General features: G+C 50.7%; 1 protein-coding gene across 1 annotated transcript in view; it reads right to left on the reverse strand.

Annotated features, from left to right (window-relative positions):
* Positions 1 to 1,234: 1,234 nt before the first annotated feature.
* LOC102447914 (immunoglobulin superfamily member 1-like) overlaps positions 1,235 to 17,098 on the reverse strand; it is a 52,449-nt gene continuing 36,585 nt past the window's right edge. Inside the window, exons 6-10 of the mRNA XM_075911780.1 lie at positions 14,128 to 14,430; positions 9,588 to 9,929; positions 5,335 to 5,436; positions 4,434 to 4,555; positions 1,235 to 3,677 (exon numbers count right to left, since the gene is read on the reverse strand). Coding sequence (XP_075767895.1) covers positions 3,531 to 3,677; positions 4,434 to 4,555; positions 5,335 to 5,436; positions 9,588 to 9,929; positions 14,128 to 14,430 — 1,016 coding nt within the window. The 3' untranslated portion in view covers positions 1,235 to 3,530. The remainder of the gene's footprint in view (positions 3,678 to 4,433; positions 4,556 to 5,334; positions 5,437 to 9,587; positions 9,930 to 14,127; positions 14,431 to 17,098) is intronic.

Consider the following 17,098-nt stretch of genomic DNA (forward strand, 5'->3'; position numbering starts at 1 on the left):
GATCCCAACTCTATGTACAAAATGATCGAGACTGAATTAGCTATTGCCACTGAAGAGAGAGATCTTGGAGTCATTGTGGATAGTTCTCTGAAAACATCTGTTCAGAATAATTTAGGAATCATTTAAAGAGGGATAGAGAATAAGGGTACGTCTAGACTACCGCGTTTTGTCGACGGAAGTTTTGTCGACATACTATCAACAAAACTTCCGTCGACAAAGAGCGTCCAGACACATTGAGTTCTGTCGACAAAGCAAGCTGCTTTGTCGACAGAACTCCATAGTCTGGACGCAACGTTACAGGCAATAACACCTTCTGTCGACAGAAGGTGTTATGCCTCGTAAAATGAGGTTTACCAGCGTCGACAAAACTGCTGAGTTCTGTCGACATTATGTCAACAGAACTCAGCGGTAGTGTAGACGCTGGTATAGTTTTGTCGACAAAAGTCCACTTTTGTCGACAAAACTAGGTAGTCTAGACACACTATGACAGAGAATATCTTATTGCCTCTATATAAATCCATGGTACGCCCACATCTTGAGTACTGTGTACAGATGTTGTCACCTCATCTCAAAAAAGGGTCTATAAAATCATGACCAGTGTGGAGAAAGTGAATAAGGAAAAGTTATCGAGTTGTTCCCATAAGACAAGAACTAGGGGTCACTAAAAGAAATTAACAGGTATCAGGCTTAAAACAAACAAAAGGATGTATTGCTCCATGCAACTCACAGTTAATCTGTGGAACTCCTCACCAAAGTTCTACGAAAGCTTTAGGAGAAGCACAGCTCTGACTGATTTACCAAAGGGTTACTATATAGTCACTGATCATTTTTTGCTCTACCCTCATGTTCATTTGTCTTCTCCATTGGCTCTCTCCTTGTCAAGGCTGTTCTCCATTCTGGCACTTCAAGTGACAAAAGTCGACACCAACAAGAGACTTTAAAAAACCCTGCCACTAAAGGCTTCTGCTTAGACAATCCCGAAGGTCACAGATTCCCTGGCCTTGGTGGTATGCTGCCACCACCCAAATGCAAAAATCAAATAAACAAACCCCCAAACCCTTTGTGAACCCAGGAAGATGCACGTAGGAATTTCTTCCTGTAGGTGTACCCTCAAGATCTTTAATCCTCCTTCTGGAGATAGTGTAAAAAAAAACCTGCAATTTCTTGAGCTTGAAATTTCAGTCATATGCACACAGAACCTCCTGCCTTCCAGGAAACAGGAATCAAACCAGAGTCTTAAAAAGGTGATTTTATTAATAAAATGAAGAAGGCATACATCATAAGGCATTACTTGATTACTAGGGGTTATGGAGCAAATGAAAAGGCAAAATTAAAAAAAAAAACTCAGAGATTCCCTGGGATTCAGTTGAACAGTTACAGAGTACAAGTGCGTCATACCTGGATTTGGCACAGAGGAGTCCAACAAACCCCAAAATGAAGAAATTGCCTGATCACATCTAACTAAACATTCCCTGTTCTACTCATATCTCTGTTGTTCCAAGGGTGAATCTTTCCCAAGGCGTGGATGTCACTTGAAATTATAGACCTTGACTTCTGGCTTAATTCACATCTCCCAACTCATCTCTGGTCTCTTAAAAACTGCAGCAGAAAAGTCTTGCTTTTCAGTTCAACCCCACCTTCCATACACTCTGTTTACATTGGCTCCCTGGGAATACTTCCTGGAGACTCTCTAGGACCTGTAGGTTGAACCCTTTGGCTATGTCTAGACTGCAGGCTTCTTTCGAAAGAGGCTCTTTCGAAAGCATCTTTCGAAAGAGCCTCTTTCGAAAGATCGCGTCTAGACTGCAGGCGGATCTTTCGAAAGAGAAATCCGCTTTTTCGAAAGAGAGCACCCAGCGAGTCTGGATGCTCTCTTTCGAAGACGGCCTCTTTACATTGAAGAATGCCTTCTTTCGAAAGAGGAACTTTCGAAAGAAGGCGTTCTTCCTCGTGAAATGAGGTTTACTGCCATCGAAAGAAAAGCCGCGTTCTTTCGAAATAATTTCGAAAGAACGCGGCTTGAGTCTGGACGCAGGGGAAGTTTTTTCGGGAAAAGGCTACTTTTCCCGAAAAAACCCCTGAGTCTAGACACGGCCCTACTGACAATTGCGGTTACTGAATGGCTGGGATGTTCACAAGGTAGGATCCCTCCTATTCATCCCCGGCCTTTTTCTTTACATGCAAATGTGCAGCTGTGGACCTTTGCTGTCACGCTGTCTGGAGCAGCTCAAGATTGTGGGTCCTGACCTCAGGGCAGAGTGACAACAGGGCACACACTGTTGGAGAGATTTCTCCAAACCAGTATCAAAATGTGGACTTCTGGGTAACTGTAACAGCTTTACTGTGGAGTCACAGACACTCGAAATCACGTCACATTTAGGTTGCTTCCAGGCCTAAAACACCAGATATTTACCAGCAATCAATTGGTTCCCGAGATCCTACAGCAAAAGCAAAACCTGTAGCCAATGCTGTGAGAAACTCTACAATGGGTTATTAACTGGGAAAAAGGAACAAGTGAGTTATCCGCAGGCTAAAAATAAGCAAACCAATATACAGCAATGAGTTACCACCAGAACCCATTGAGTGACAGAGCTGTAGTGATCTGTCTACTCAAAGAATCCCTTTAGGCAGACACAAGGAGGCATCTCTGGTCCATCAGTGAAAAACCAGTTTCTTCTTCTCGGGGATTTTTATTCCCTTCCCCCAGAGATAAGGAGGACGAAACAAATTTACTTGCACTTCATGGACTCGATGACCTCTCGAGGTCCCTTCCAGTCCTACTATTCTACGGGTTGGGGAAGCAATCCACAAACTGTTTTGTCCTCTAATGTTTCACAATTGTCTGATGTCTAGGGGCCTTCTTTCACTGGGCAGGAAATAACCCGCCTGTGGCAAACTCGTATTTCACTTTTGGTCACGCTTCTCTCTCAATTGTGTGGGTGTTTACAGTTACAGCGCAAACACTTAAATAGCACCTGATAACGTGAGGTATAGCCATGATCAGTGAGATTAATGCAGGTAGCAGCACACAAGCAGTTTGTAGACTTGAAACAGTAAAACACATTCTTAGAAGTCTAACACCGATATCGAGCCAAACTAACACCCCGGTGACTTGGCCTGGTCTCCAGTTCTGAGGCTGTCTGTTCTGAGCTGGCCTCAGACAGGGAAGCAGAACACAAACCACAGGGTGTTAATTAGCTGCCAATTCACTTGCTCCACATAAACCCACATTTATGCGTCTAAGGCTGGTTTGCCTGTCAAGTATCTTCAGAATATATTCCCAGCTACATGCATAATGCTTTCTACGCAACCCATGCACACATCAGACATTGATATTCATGACCAGGGTCTCATCAGTGTTTCCATGATACCTGTCAATTTGCTGGCTGGCTAAATATTCCGACAGCGGTGACTTGAGTGAGTCCTTTCACACATGCCATACAAGGGCTGTTGGGGTTTGAAGGATTCAGAGGCTTGAATGCTTGAGGCACGGGAGAAGAAGCAGAGGATCGGAAAGAGGGATTCCCCTCTTATTTAGCTTTTTTCTGGTTGTGGGTTGTCACCACCTCGCTGTACAGCACATGTTCATCTTCGACAGGCTTGGATTTGTTTTTCGACCGGGTCGTGTGGGGCTTTGAGGCTGGGAGAGCTAACAGTGCGTAGGTGACTTCTGAGCCCTGTTGGGGGAGGAAAGAGAAATGGTGAGGGGGAAGGGGTGCAGGGTTTCTGCTGATGAGAAAGAGGCTACTGGCATTCTTGGGTGCACAAGCATGGAAGAGATCTGGGAGATAATTGTCCTGCTCCACTCTGCACGGAAGAGGCCACAGCTGGAGAGGTGTGTCCAGTTCTGCAAATCCCACATTTAGGAACATGGGGGCAAATTGGGGAGGGTCCAGAGTAGAGCATGTTCAGTCCGGAGATGACACAGCTGATGGGGGGACATGGTAGACACCTGCTAAGCCAATGTTATAAAGAGGATGTTGATCTATTCTTCTCGATGTCCACTGACGTTAGGGCAGAATGGGTCTAGTTTGCGGCAAGGGAGATTTAGGTGGGATGTAAGGAGAAATGTTCTACCTCTGTAGGCTCCGGAACAGATGACCTGGGGATGTTGGGAAAGCTCTATCAAAAGGCAAACACCCATCAGGCTGGTCCTGGTTGGAGTAACGCTACCACAGTACAGGGGCAGAACTGATGACCTCTTGAGATCCCCTCTCAGCCCTACATGTCTGTAAAAGGGAAGGCCAAATCCCAGCCTGTTCTATCTGCATGAACAAACTCTGGGCAGTATTTCTTTGTGGCTGTTTTCTGAGGGCCACACCCTAGAGAGGCAGCAATATCTGAGGCCTGGGCAAAAATTCAGGCATTGCCAATTCAAAGAGGTTGGATTCTGCTGGCTCTTGACCTTGGCTCTATCAATGCAGTCATTTTACCTGCTTCATCTGCTCTGCTCCAGCACCCGCGGCTTTTGATCCCTTGGTGTCATGGCTTGGATCCAGGTTCCTGGCATGTTCTCTAGGCGCAGATTCATCCGCACTTTTTGGAGTCTTTGGAACTAGTGAAGAGCCAGAGAAGAAGGGAGCTGAGGTGGGGACAGACCCTGAGGAAACGCACAGTTACAGGGCATGACCTTGAGCAAATGACGCAAACTCAGCTTCGTACCCACGGTCACTCTGGTTAAATACGTATTTTCTCAGCCCAGTGGCCCGGAGACTTCTGCAACTTTGACATTATTTTACCCTCACTTCACCCAGAGCTCAACCAAACGTCTTAGTGCTGATGTCAAATGAAATCATGATTCTTAAACCAAACTTAAGCTGAGTTGGCTGTTTGACATCGGGTGTAGATAAAGTCAAATTTGCGACTGTGTACACTCGGCACCCTGTCAATTCCCTGTCAATATATACTTGACAGCCGAACAAAACCCTTTTTTTGAATTCTGTCCTCTTCCTATACTTTGTCCTCTCCTTCAAAGTTAAATACCTCACTTATCCTGCCTACTGTAGTCTAGCAGAACACAATATCTCAGTATCATGTCACTCCTCTCTCTGACCCCTCCATTTCCACAGGCTGGAACACAGTCCCATTCCCAGCACTTCCCTTTGTTCCTGGCAACATCGAGGAGGCGCTCTCGAACAAAAAGACTCACAGACTAACAAGCAGACATTTGTGAAATACAGGGATCGATTTGGTTTTCACACTGCACCACAGTAAGTTCTTTTGTGGTTGTGAATATTTTAAACTGTTTACACTGAACACTACTGACTAGTTTCTGACTAGACCAGATCTCAGGCGCAGGTGGGAGATCCCAGCCTCTCGCCTCCTTTCACCCACCTCTCTTCTTCCTGCAGCAGTAGCAGAGCAGAGCTGCCAGGATTGCTATCAGGAGTAAGATGCCACCAGCTCCCAGCAGAATATCACGGATCCTTTGTGAGTCTGTTCAGGGTGCAAAGGAAAGAGAAGGGAAAGCAAATGAGAGCAGCCCAGAAGATATGATAAAAGGTCTGAGCCCTTGTGGGATTTTGCTCCTTTTTGACTCAGTTCTCCATCTCTAGAATGGGTACGGGGGGGGGGGGGGCTAATTCCAGTCACGCCATTGGGAGGTGCTTATCTTCTACACCACTGAAAAGTCATAGCTAGAAATGGGGGGTTGGAAATGGGGGAGTTTCTATTGTCAAGTGAGATCTTTCTCCTCATCCAACCTCCATTTCCCATGAGAGTTCTGGGGGGACAGGTGTCCGTCAGCGGGAGCAACACAGGGAGATGGATAAAGTCATTAGGAACATCTCACCTGTCACAGTGACATTCACAGCCCACCTCCCACCCCCATTCTCCTCGTACCCACAGGTGAATTCCCAAGTCTTGCTGGGACCAGCCTCTGGGATGCCAAGCACAGAGACATTCATGGAGCTCATTCTGGGCTTCGTGGAGCTGATCTCAGACTTTTAATTCACCCAATTCCTAAGGCTGTAATTCAATTGAGATCTTTGCAAAGATTTTAAGGGGGTATTAACTATGCATTGATCTTGAAGAGAAGTTGTCTAAGTGATTGTCATGGATTGGTAGAATAAGAACACCAGGCACAATTTAAAACCACTGGGAAGGACCAACGTGTAGGTGTGGGAAGGTGAAGAGATACGTGCAAAGGCCAAACATTCTAGGAAGAAGCCAAGAACAGATGAAATGATACTGAAAATTGCTGTAACTCCCCATCAAGGTGGAAGCAGTGAGGAAATCGAGGGCTCTGAAAAAAGGCAAGCATTTATTCATTGGGACATAGTATTTGTGATCAAACCCAGCTTAGCCTGGCAGAACAAAGACGATACGGAGCAAGAGTAACAACTGCAGAGAACAAACATCCATCAGAAAAAACAGCACAACGAGGGGAAACCCACTGATCCTGAGGGGAACGCACTATTATCAAAGGAGAGCGAGGGCGTTCTGACATGACTGGAGCCTCATCCCAGACAGATAGACCCCTCGCTCTTCTGCCTGGGATTGAACAGGCTGGCCACAGTCCATGGACTGGTAACTCTAACAGTGATTGGTGGGACAGTGTCTCTGTACGCAAGCGTATGCTAATTGCTTTGCCATTTTATTTTCAAAAATGGTTTTCCCCCTATAAAGACTCCATGTGCTTCGTAGAAACATGACACTTCAGGGGGTCTAGCCCCATTCACACTACTTGAGCTATGGCCTATTGACCCCATCTGAGTCTGATCCATTGACACCAGCTTGTGTTCTCGCCATTCATGGAGAAGTCACTGAAACCAGCCCCTCGTGCAGCAGTGTCCTTGGGGAGTGATTTAAACTGGTTTTTGGAGGGTCTAATGTGTCACGGAGTCTTTGTAAAGACACAGAACTGGTCCCTTCCATGAAAAACTCAGGCCAAACCATCAGTCATTTACCCCAGATTAATTGGCCCCTGAGACGTTACAAAGACCCACAGTAGCCAAGTCTGCAGTAAACGCAATAAGAGTTTATTGGTGAGGAGAAAGGAAGCAGAGATCTAGCTGCAGAATACAGCCATTAAAGAGACACAACCCAAAGGGCACTTTTGCGCAAAATCTTGCCAACTGTCTAAACTGGCCGCGAGAATTTGCGCAAGAACACTGACGATCTAATGTAAGATTGTCAGTGCTTCTTGCGCAAGAACTCTGAGGCTCCCGCTCGGGAAAAAGCCCTCTTGAGCAAGTGTTCTTGTGGAAGAGGGCCGGTGTAGACAGGGAAGGACCTTTTCGTATCAGAAAGCCCCAATGGCGAAAATGGCCACCGGAGCTTTCTTGCACAAAAGTGCGTCTATACAGGGCACGGATGCTTTTGCGCAAAAGCATCCATGCCAATCTACATGCTTTTTTGCGGAAATACTTTTAACAGAAAAACTTTTCCGTTAAAAGTATTTCCGCAAAATCATGCCAGTCTAGACACGGCCAAAGAGTTCCCATCTAGATCCAGAGAGTGACAGAGCTGCAGGGAGCTGTCTTTTCACAGGGTCTCTCTGGGCAAACCCAGGAGGTGAATCATGGGGATCTCTGGTTTCAGTGCAGAGGCTCTGGCCCTTTTGAGTTCAAACAGCCAAAACGATTCAGTTTCTTTCCCTTGGGGACTTTCATTCACACGTTCGTCTTCTCTTCCTAGGTTGCAGGGGACACAATCCACCAAGTGTTTTGCCTTCTTCTGTTCCACAACTGTGTGTCTTGAGGCCTTCTTTGTCAGGGCAGGAAATAACCCGTCCCTTGGCAAACTCGTATTCCACACGTGGTCGTGGTTCTCTCCACACTGCATGTGTTTATCGTTTCAGCTCAAACACTGAAATATCCCCTTGTAATATTTGGTACGGGCGTTATCAGCAAGGTGACTGCAGGCAGCCATATATGAGCATTTGGTAGAAATGTCTGAACATAAGAGACACGTTTAGGAGACTAATTCCTATTTTGAGCTAAATCAACAGCCAGGTGACCTGCTCTGGTCTCCAGCAATGAGGTGGGCAGTTTTAGCATGTTACCCTGCATTTAAGGGCGTGTTTGTATCCCATATTGTGATGAAATCAACAGACACCATGCGCATTAGCCACCATGGATTAAGCAAAGAAAACACGACCTTGTTAATAGTTAATGGGAAAGCAGGCACTTAGCTTGGAGGTCAAAACTAGCTGGTGGTTCCTGGCAAAATTGGGGAAGGGGAAAGAAAATCAACAAGTGAGATTGAAAATCACAGTGAATGAGACCCTGAGTCAGGTCGCCTCGGATATCGTACGAAATGTGATGATTCCACAGAGAGCGTTACGACTTGGCTGCTCTGCAGCAGTTGGTTATGAGATATAAGACTAATGTGGCCGCAGCAGCCATGTCAGAGGGAAGAGACTTTGAACCTTCTCGATTCTCCAGGGGAGCACGTCTCTCGATGGGCTTTGACTTTGCTCAAGGAGGAGGCTGGTCTCTTGGGCAGGCCGTCTCCAGCCCTATCGATAGCTGAGTCATCACCTCCTTTCCAGGGTTTTGCTGCAAGGCAAATGGAGAAGCAAACCCAATCCATGTTCAGCCTGTGTCTCCAGCTCATTGTGGTTCAGTCTCTTTCCACGATCACTCGGTTCTGTCAGTGGCGAGGACTGTCCTCAATTGGATGATTCTGTCTCTTTCCTGGTTGTTATTAGGAGAAGCAATTCCATTCCAGGCACCTCCCATTGCGCTCTGTTCAAATACGGATTTCACAGAGACACACAGAGAACAGCCGTATCTCCGCCTGTGTCGCTCTCACATACGCTCCTCTGTGCTATTGCAGTTTGGGAGGTTGTTCCTCCTGAGGCAGAGTACAGAGCCACATTGGCACAGACACACGTGGGAAGTGAATACTGGGGAGCCGGGTTCACACCAAAGAAGCAATCTCTGTAATGTAGTTGTGAGAAAGTGGCCATGCCCCGCCATGGACGCAGCTGTAGTTCGATTGGTGGCTGAAATGCTCATGGTGCCCAAAGCCCTTTCAGACCGTGCGGGTGTTTCCAAGGTTTCACCCTTTGATTTTCCACCAGAACTTCCCCCTCCAGGTTGAAATTCAAGCTGAGTGATTGCAGCAAATAGGACAACTTGTGGGGAGAATCCACGGCACATAAAGAAGGGCCCCTCAAGAGGACAAGCCAGGTTCCTGGATCTAGAAGCAGCAATAGGAGACATGGACGAGGCCATTGATGAGGAAGAAGGAGCCGCCCACGGCCACTTCCCGGACCCAGCGGAAGCCGTGAGCTGCAGAGATGGAGAATCATGAATGGAACCAGCCGGTTAATGTCACTGCTCAGCATCCTGCCCGCAGTATCAAAGATTTTTCTGCCTTTAGGATCTGTGACAAACTCCTCTGGATCTGAGAGGTCATCAGGCTGAGATGGGAAACCCACCCCAAACCCTTCTCTGTCTGACACATGGACACTGACCCCTGATCCTTCCTGTCTGTGTGTCTGTCCCTCTCCTGCCTTCCTGTCCTGTAACTCCGCTGTGACCTGCCCTGTCCTTGATTGTCCGGCCAGAGCAGTGGGGAAGTGTGGGGGTTTGGGAAGGAAAGCTTGGGGATATAGTCACAGGCAGCAGCTGACTCACCTGACCCTGTGATGTTTCCAGTAACATTCACCGTCCAGCTCCTGGGAGACAGTATCCATCTCCCAGCCACGTTCTCCTCGTACCCGCAGGTGAATTCCCCGGTGATGTTGGAACCAGCCCACGGGACGCTGAGCACTGAGCCCTTCACAGAGCTGGTGCTGGGCTCCATGGTGCTGATCTTGGACCCCAGATCCCCAGGAACGAGTTCAGCTCCGTCCTTGTAGAAGTGAAACCTCCACTCACGGGCATTGCCAGGGGCCGTGCAGGTGATGTTCAGGGAAAACCCTTCGCTCACCACTCCAGACAGAGGATCCACACTCAGCTCCGGCTGGGGAGGGGGATCTGTGGGGAACAGGAAAGGGGAGGGGTCAGCAGGACTATCAGAGGAGAGAAAGTGGAGCCCAGAATTCAGTTCGTTCACAGCTTAACTTTGTTCTCTCTCCAGAGCCTCTGGTTTCATTGCAGTGTCCCCAGGGGCTGCTCACAGAAATGAGCAGGAGCTGGGCTTGGGACGGCTTCCTTCCTGCCAATATGGGGCTGAGATATGGGTAAGGGGCTCAAAAGTGGACAAGGGCAACAGGACATCACTCGTTTTGTGTCCCCCCCTCCGTGGCCAATGCTTCATGGAGCCTTTGACAGACAGGGAGGTGCCAGGGTCTGTGGGGATCCCCTCCCCGCTGGCCAGGCTGTTTGAGACCTGGGGCCCTGCTCAGAATCCACCATCCTGGAGGGGAGAGGCACAAGGCAGCCCTGTCGGACGGGGATGCCCAGGTCTGTGTCCGTTGGGCCATGTTCTTTGCTGCTTTTTTTGTGCCGCTCTGAGAGCAGCCGTATCGGAAATCAGGGGCCATGTTGGATGGACGTGTCCATGGCTGATTTGTGTTGAGGTGCATGTAGCCCTGTGGCTTGTTTGGGGGGCCTGTGTTCTCAGCTGGGCCACCATGTTGTGCCTGAGCATGGTGGCGGGAGGCAGGTCGGGCATGTAGAAGAGCAGAGGGGGGCAGGGGAGGAAGGGACAAAGGGGGCAGATGTGAATTCACGGAGCAGAGCCCAGCACTGGGGGAGGGAGGAGAATGAGCAGAACTGGAACCAGAGGAGGCAGGACGGGGGCTGGGGCTGGTTCTGCTCCAGGTCTCTGCCCTGTGGGAGGCAGCTCAGGCAAGATGCAAGGCCTGGCATGGTCGATCATCTTGTGACTGGGCTGGCGATCCAGGCCTGGGCTCTGGATTCTTTGCCTCAGCTCTGCGCCCCAATGGGCCCCTCCTGGTTCTCACGGGGATCCCATCAGAGATCAGCTCCCTGCCTTGGCTGGGGGGTTGTGCCAGGTTGAGATGGGATCCTCATGCATGTGTGAGTGGGGAGGGGGGCTGGCTAAGAATAACAGGTCTGGGGAGCAGAGGGAGGGCAGACGATGGGGCTGTGGGAAGGAGCCTCTGGGAGGGAGGGGTCAGTGCAGGGGGTGGGGAAGGAGGAAGCCCCAGGCTCTGCAAACAGAATCCGGGCAGCCAGGCTGGGGAACAAATGGGATGAAGAGTTCTGCCCCCCTCTGAGTCCCACCCTGCCCCGTGCCCACATGTTCCCCCACAGGAGGCAGGGTCTGTGGCTGTAGGCTGCCCAGGGCACAGCAGGGGTGAGGGGCGAGTAGCCTCTGTCTGTGCTGTGAGCCTCAGCCGGTCACTCCCTTGCCACCAGGAGCACTTTGGAGACCAGATCCCGGCTGTCAGTGTAAGATTTGTAATTGGTGGTGCTCAGCATGTCATGGTGGGATCTCTCCCTCCCCTATTGCTAAGCCAGGGAAGGATCGTGGGCACAGCCCCAACCAGCTCCAGCTCTGTGCTCAGGAACCACGTCCCCACCGGGCAACCCCTGAGCAGCAGAGATCTCCCTGCCCGCAACCCAGTGGGACCAGCCTCCCCTGCTGGGTACCTGAGGGGGCCACTCCTGTCCAGGGCAGCTCAGCCAGCAGGGAGGGGGAAGGGCTTGTGCAGCTGCCCTACAGTAAAGGAAATTGCCAGCAATGTGCCCACAGACCATCACCCTTATACCGGACTTGTATGTGCTGCTCACTGAGGTGCCCGGGAGGGGAAGGGGGGGAGGGGGGGAAGGAGGCCTAAAAACTGATCCCTCATCTGACTACATCCTGGAAGCAGCAGCCGGGCTGCGTCCTGAGCATCTGTTGCTCTTGACTGCCTGCACAACAGGGCTGTGATCTTCCCCCCAGCAGTGCCCAGAGCTGAGAGCTTCCCCTTCAGCAGTGTCTGGGGTCTGTGCCCTTCCCCCCCCCCCCCAGCAGTGCATTGTGCACGACAAACCTCACTGATCAGCTGGGAGCCTCTGGGCCCCTGGGTGCCAGAGAGGGGGGAGATTTGGGTCATCACCCCTCTCCAAAGATTCCAGTGTTCCTGCCAGAGTCTCCCAACCCCCAGAGCATCCCTCACCCCCCACCCAGCCCGGGAGCCAGAGACAGGGGTTGAAATGGCCCCAGTGGGTGCCCATGTGCGGAGCTGAAGGACCCTGCACAATTGGGAGAGAGACCCCACTCCAGAGCCAAGGAACAGCAGGACGTATTCTCTGCAGCTGCTTTCTCCCTTGGTAGCAGTGACACACGTGGGCGGGTGGGGCTCCCGGTGTCTCGGTGCCGGCAGGGTCACAGGACAGAAAGTGACAAGTGAGGAATCTCCAGGGCTGAAGATTCACAATGGATGGCCCTGACCATGCCCAGCCAGGTCCCCGGTGCTGTGAGCTTCCCCACAACAGTGCCTGGTCTTTGCAGATCAGGCAGGACTCCCATGCCCACCACAGAGTGTCTGAGATGCAGGGAGGGGCCCTGGTTGGAGACAGGGGGTGCAGATCAGGTTTTGGGGGCTGGGACCACGTGTGAATTTTCCATCATATTAACTGATCCATCCCCCATTCCCAGCTTCTGGAAAACAGGCCACGGGCATCGTGGTCCTGGGACTGCCGAATACTGACCCCTCTGTGGCCTAGAACCAAGCTCTGAGAAACACTTTTGGGTGCATTCAGAAATCACCGGCACTGGAGGATCCACCCGACCCTGAGGAATTGTCCCTGTGGCCAATCCCCTTCACCTTTAACATCTGCCCCGTCCACCACCCTGGATTTGCCTGGCTCTAGCCGCACCACAATGGGTCACGTTAGATCTTTATCTGTTTAACTGAAGAGCCATCAATTAGTCAATTTCTGTTCCCCAGGTAGGAACTGGTAAACCAGAGTCAACTCCTTTCTTAAAAAGTTCTGTGCTATGCTACACGGCTTCTGGACTTCGAAGTACAGCTCTGTGAGTAGCTAGGGAAGGTCTAGGTAGACATGAACAAGTTCTATTCTTCATTTTGTGGATTGGTTAAATTTCTCTGTGCCCCTCCCCCATTGTAACTTTACACTGAATCCCAAGGATGAAATTCTGGGTTTTGATTTGTTAATTTCTTAAAACAGCTGCCAACCAAGTATTCTTTATCAAGCAGACCTCTGTTTTGTTCATAAAATCTCCTTTTCTAAGGCCATGACCTGATTCTTGTGTCCTGGAAGGCAACAGGAGGTCTGTGTGTGCGTGCCTCAGACTGAGAGCTCAGACAGAGATGTGTTTTCAAGCTCTCTTGTGATAGAGGAGCTTGGGGTACCCTCTGGAGATGTTGCTAAGTGATTTCTTCCTGGGTTGAAGAAGAAAGGGAATCTCTTCTCAGTTGCTGGTGGCAGCTACCTCCAAGGTCCCAGAGTCCCTGGCCTGGGGGAGCTTTCAGGTAACAACAAAACTGCAAAAATTCTGTTAAAGAATCCTTTTGTTTCTTACCTTAAGCCATTAACAACTATGCAAATTTTGAATGTAATCACGCAAATGTCATACACGAGGCTCATGCACAGGCTCTTGCTCCAGTGATCATCCACCAAAACCAAATCCTTGGAGAGGGAATGTCTCAAATGACTTGCCCATCCCCTCTGACCCCTCCCATCCACTCCCTCCCTCCCCCTCCTCTTCCCTACTGACAGGCTGGGGGAGGCACATTCCTCCACCCCACGCACGGAGCTGCTACGGCTGGGGAGAGGTGCTCCTCCCCCAGTCAGGCAGCTCCATGCACGGCAGCCCAGAGCCATTGGACAGGGCGCATTAAGCAGTGGGGTGGCCGTGCTGCCATTCAGCCTGGCAGGAACCTTGGGGATCGGTCGCCCCTTCTGGCCACGGAACGGATGTTTCTGTGTCACTGATGAACGTCACAGACCAGACCTGAAATCTGGGCTATAATGAAACACCCCAGCTGATCAAGTCCTGCTGGAAACTGAAGCCGCTGCTGTTGCTTGCTGGTCTCCCACCTCTGTCCCCATCTCCCAGCTACTTCCGCTTCCCCGGCACCCTCATAATGCCGGGTGCTCCAGGGACCCTCAGATTGACACTGACCAGAGATGGGGCTGAAACTGACCCCATGGTGACCATGTCTGGAGCTGAGTGACCAGGCTGTGTCACCCGCGCATGGAGCAGACACCGCCCACCCCAGCCCAGCCAACAGCAGGCAACAGGGGCGCTCACCGGTCACTGTGATGAAGATGGTTTGGCTCCTCTCTGATGGGATCTCTCGCTCAGACTCTTTCTTCCATGATTCACAGCTGTACTCTCCAGCGTCTGACTCAGACACACTCAACAGCTGATGAGATCTGGCTTTGGACTGATACGGCTGGAGCTCTCCAGAGTCGATTTCCTGGCCATCCCTGAAGAACCGGATCCTGGATACGGTGGCAGTGCTGGGAGCTGAGCACGTCAGGGTCACAGATTCCCCATGTAGGAAGACGCGGTATGGTGAGCTCACAGTCAGTTTGAGGGCAGGCGGCCAGGCTGAAAGGGGGAGGGAAGAAGCAGAAAACTCTTCAGAGCCAGCGTCCCACTCACGGAAACAGTAACACCCCCTCAGCCAGTCCCACCCAGAGGTTCTCCCAGCCCCCCAATTAACCCCTTGCAGCCCAGCCCCTCTGCACAGCTCTGGGCCCTGCCAAATCTCGGCACCTGTGCAGTAGGAGGGTGCCAGGGTGGATGCCCTGAGACCTGTACAGGTAACCAGGGACCCAGTGTGAGGAGCTGAGGGCCCTTGGGAGGGGCAGGGCTGGAAGGGAACCGGGGTCTCTCATGTTCCCCCCTCTCCCTCCAAGGCAGAAGATGAACCAGCCCCTCAGTGATCCCGGGGGGTCAGGCCCATAGGATGTCCTGTCAGGACACCCAGCACTTGGGGTCACATGACTCAGGGGACATGCTGCTGAAGCCAGGAAACGGCCCGGCTGAGCATCTGTGATGTCCTGCTGCTGCAAGGGCCTCTGCCCTGACCGCCCTCAGCCTGTCCCTGCCCTGCTCTCACCATCAGGCCAGGCTGCCTCCATCCCGGCCCCCAGCACCCAGAGCAGGGCACAGGGCTCCACCATCACAGGAAGATTTCCCACCAGCCCTGGGGGTGTTTCTAAAGGATCTGCCCTGTGCCAGGCAGGGCTCACTCAGGGCTGGTCCCTGCGCTCGGTGGCGTCCGAGTAGACGATCACTCGGCCCCTCTGGCCTCAGAGTCGATGTTTCTGTGACACTGATGCATGTTACAGGCCTGGCCCCAAATCTGGATTTTAATTAAACATTCCGGTTGATCCACTCCTGTTAGGAAGGGAAGCTGCTTCTGTTGCTTGTCTGGGACCCGCCCCATCCCTGTCTCCCTGCCAGCTCCCCTTCCCCATAACCCCAAAGTGCTGGGTGCTCCGGGAACATAGTGACTGACACTGACCAGAGACGGGGGTAAAACCGATACCGTGTGTGACCCTAATGTCCAACCTAAACTTGCTTGCTGCAGTTTAAGCCCATTGCTTCTTGTCCTGTCCTCAGAGTCCAATGAGAACAATGTTTCTCCTTCCTCCTTCTAACACCCTTTTAGATACTTGAAAACTGCTCTCCTGTCCCCCCTCAATCTTCTCTTTTCTAAACTAAAGAAGCCCAATTCTTTCAGTCTTCCCTCGTAGCTCCTGTTTTCTAGACTTTTCCTCGTTCTTGTTGCTCTTCTCTGAATCTTCTCCAATTTCTCCACATCTTCCTTGAAATGTGGTGCCCAGAACTGGACACAATACTCCAAATGAGGCCAAATAAGAGCCGAATAGCGTGAAAGAATGACTTCTCATGTATTTCTCACAACACACCTGTATCCTAGAATCAGGTTTCCTTTTTTTGCAACAGTGTCACTCTGTTGACTCATATTTAGCTTGTGGTGCACTGTGAACCCTAGATCCCTTTCTGCCGTGCTCCTTCCCAGACAGTCGCTTCCCATTCTATGTGCGTGACACTGATTGTTCCTTCCTAAGTGGAGCACTTTGTATTTGTCCTTATTCAGCTTCATCTTGTTTATTTCCAACCATTTCTCCAGTTTTCCAGATCATTTTGAATTTTGACCCTATCATCCAAAGCACTTGCAAACTCTCCATGGCATGTGCAGGAGGTCTGTGTGTGCCTGAGGCTGAAAGATCAGCTACCAGAGATGGTGGTTTGTGTTTTCAAGCTCTCTTGAGCTAGAAGCGCTTGGGGTACCCTCTATGAGAAGTCGCTAAGTGATTCCTTCCTGGGTTGCAGAAGAAAGGGAATCTTTTCTCAGTTCCTGGGGCAGCGACCTCCCGCAGCCAGGGACTCTGTGACCTTGGAGAGCTGTTAAGCAGAAGCCCCTAGAGGCAGGGTATTTGTAAGGGGCCTCGCCAGCCTCCAACTTCTGCACTCACAGAGCCAGAGTGGGAATCAGCCGTGACAACTCCTAAGGGCCAGAACGATACCAGAGAGCAAAATCTGGCCTCTCTGCTAGTGCAACACCCCAGGGAAATTCGACATTTAATGGAGACCTGTAGAGGGTATGTCTAGACTACATGGTTCTATCGCCAAATGAAGCGGCCATTTAAATAGTTGCCGCTTCATTTAATTTAAATGGATGCTGCACTGTGCTGATCAGCTGTTTGGCGACACAGCGCGGTAGATATTAAAGGCATTTGTCAACCTCGTTGATAAACCTCATCTCACGAAGCATACCATGGAGGTCAACAAATGGCTTTGATGTCGACCACGGAGCGTCCATACTACAGCGCTGTGCCGCCAAACAGCTGATCGGCACAGCGTGGCAACCATTTAAATTTAAATGAAGTGGAGATTATTTAAATTGCTGCTTCATTTGGGTATGTCTAGTAAATTAATCTACATGGCTCTGGCAACAGAGCCATGTAGTCTAGACATACCCAGATTGAACATCTGACCACATATCACAGGCAGTTTCCTACCAGCACTGGGGGTGTTTCTAAAGGATCTGCCCTGTGCCAGGCAGGGCTCACTCAGGGCTGGTCCCTGCGCTCAGTGGGGTCAGAGCAGACGATCACTCGGCCCCTCTGGCCTCAGAGTCGATGTTTCTGTGACACTGACGCACGTTACAGGCCTGGCCCTAAAGCTTGGTTTCAATTAAACATTCCAGCTGATCAACTCCTGTTATTAAGGGAAGCTGTTTCTG

This window comes from Pelodiscus sinensis, chromosome 30 (assembly GCF_049634645.1).
Source record: "Pelodiscus sinensis isolate JC-2024 chromosome 30, ASM4963464v1, whole genome shotgun sequence".
NCBI lineage: Eukaryota > Metazoa > Chordata > Testudines > Trionychidae > Pelodiscus > Pelodiscus sinensis.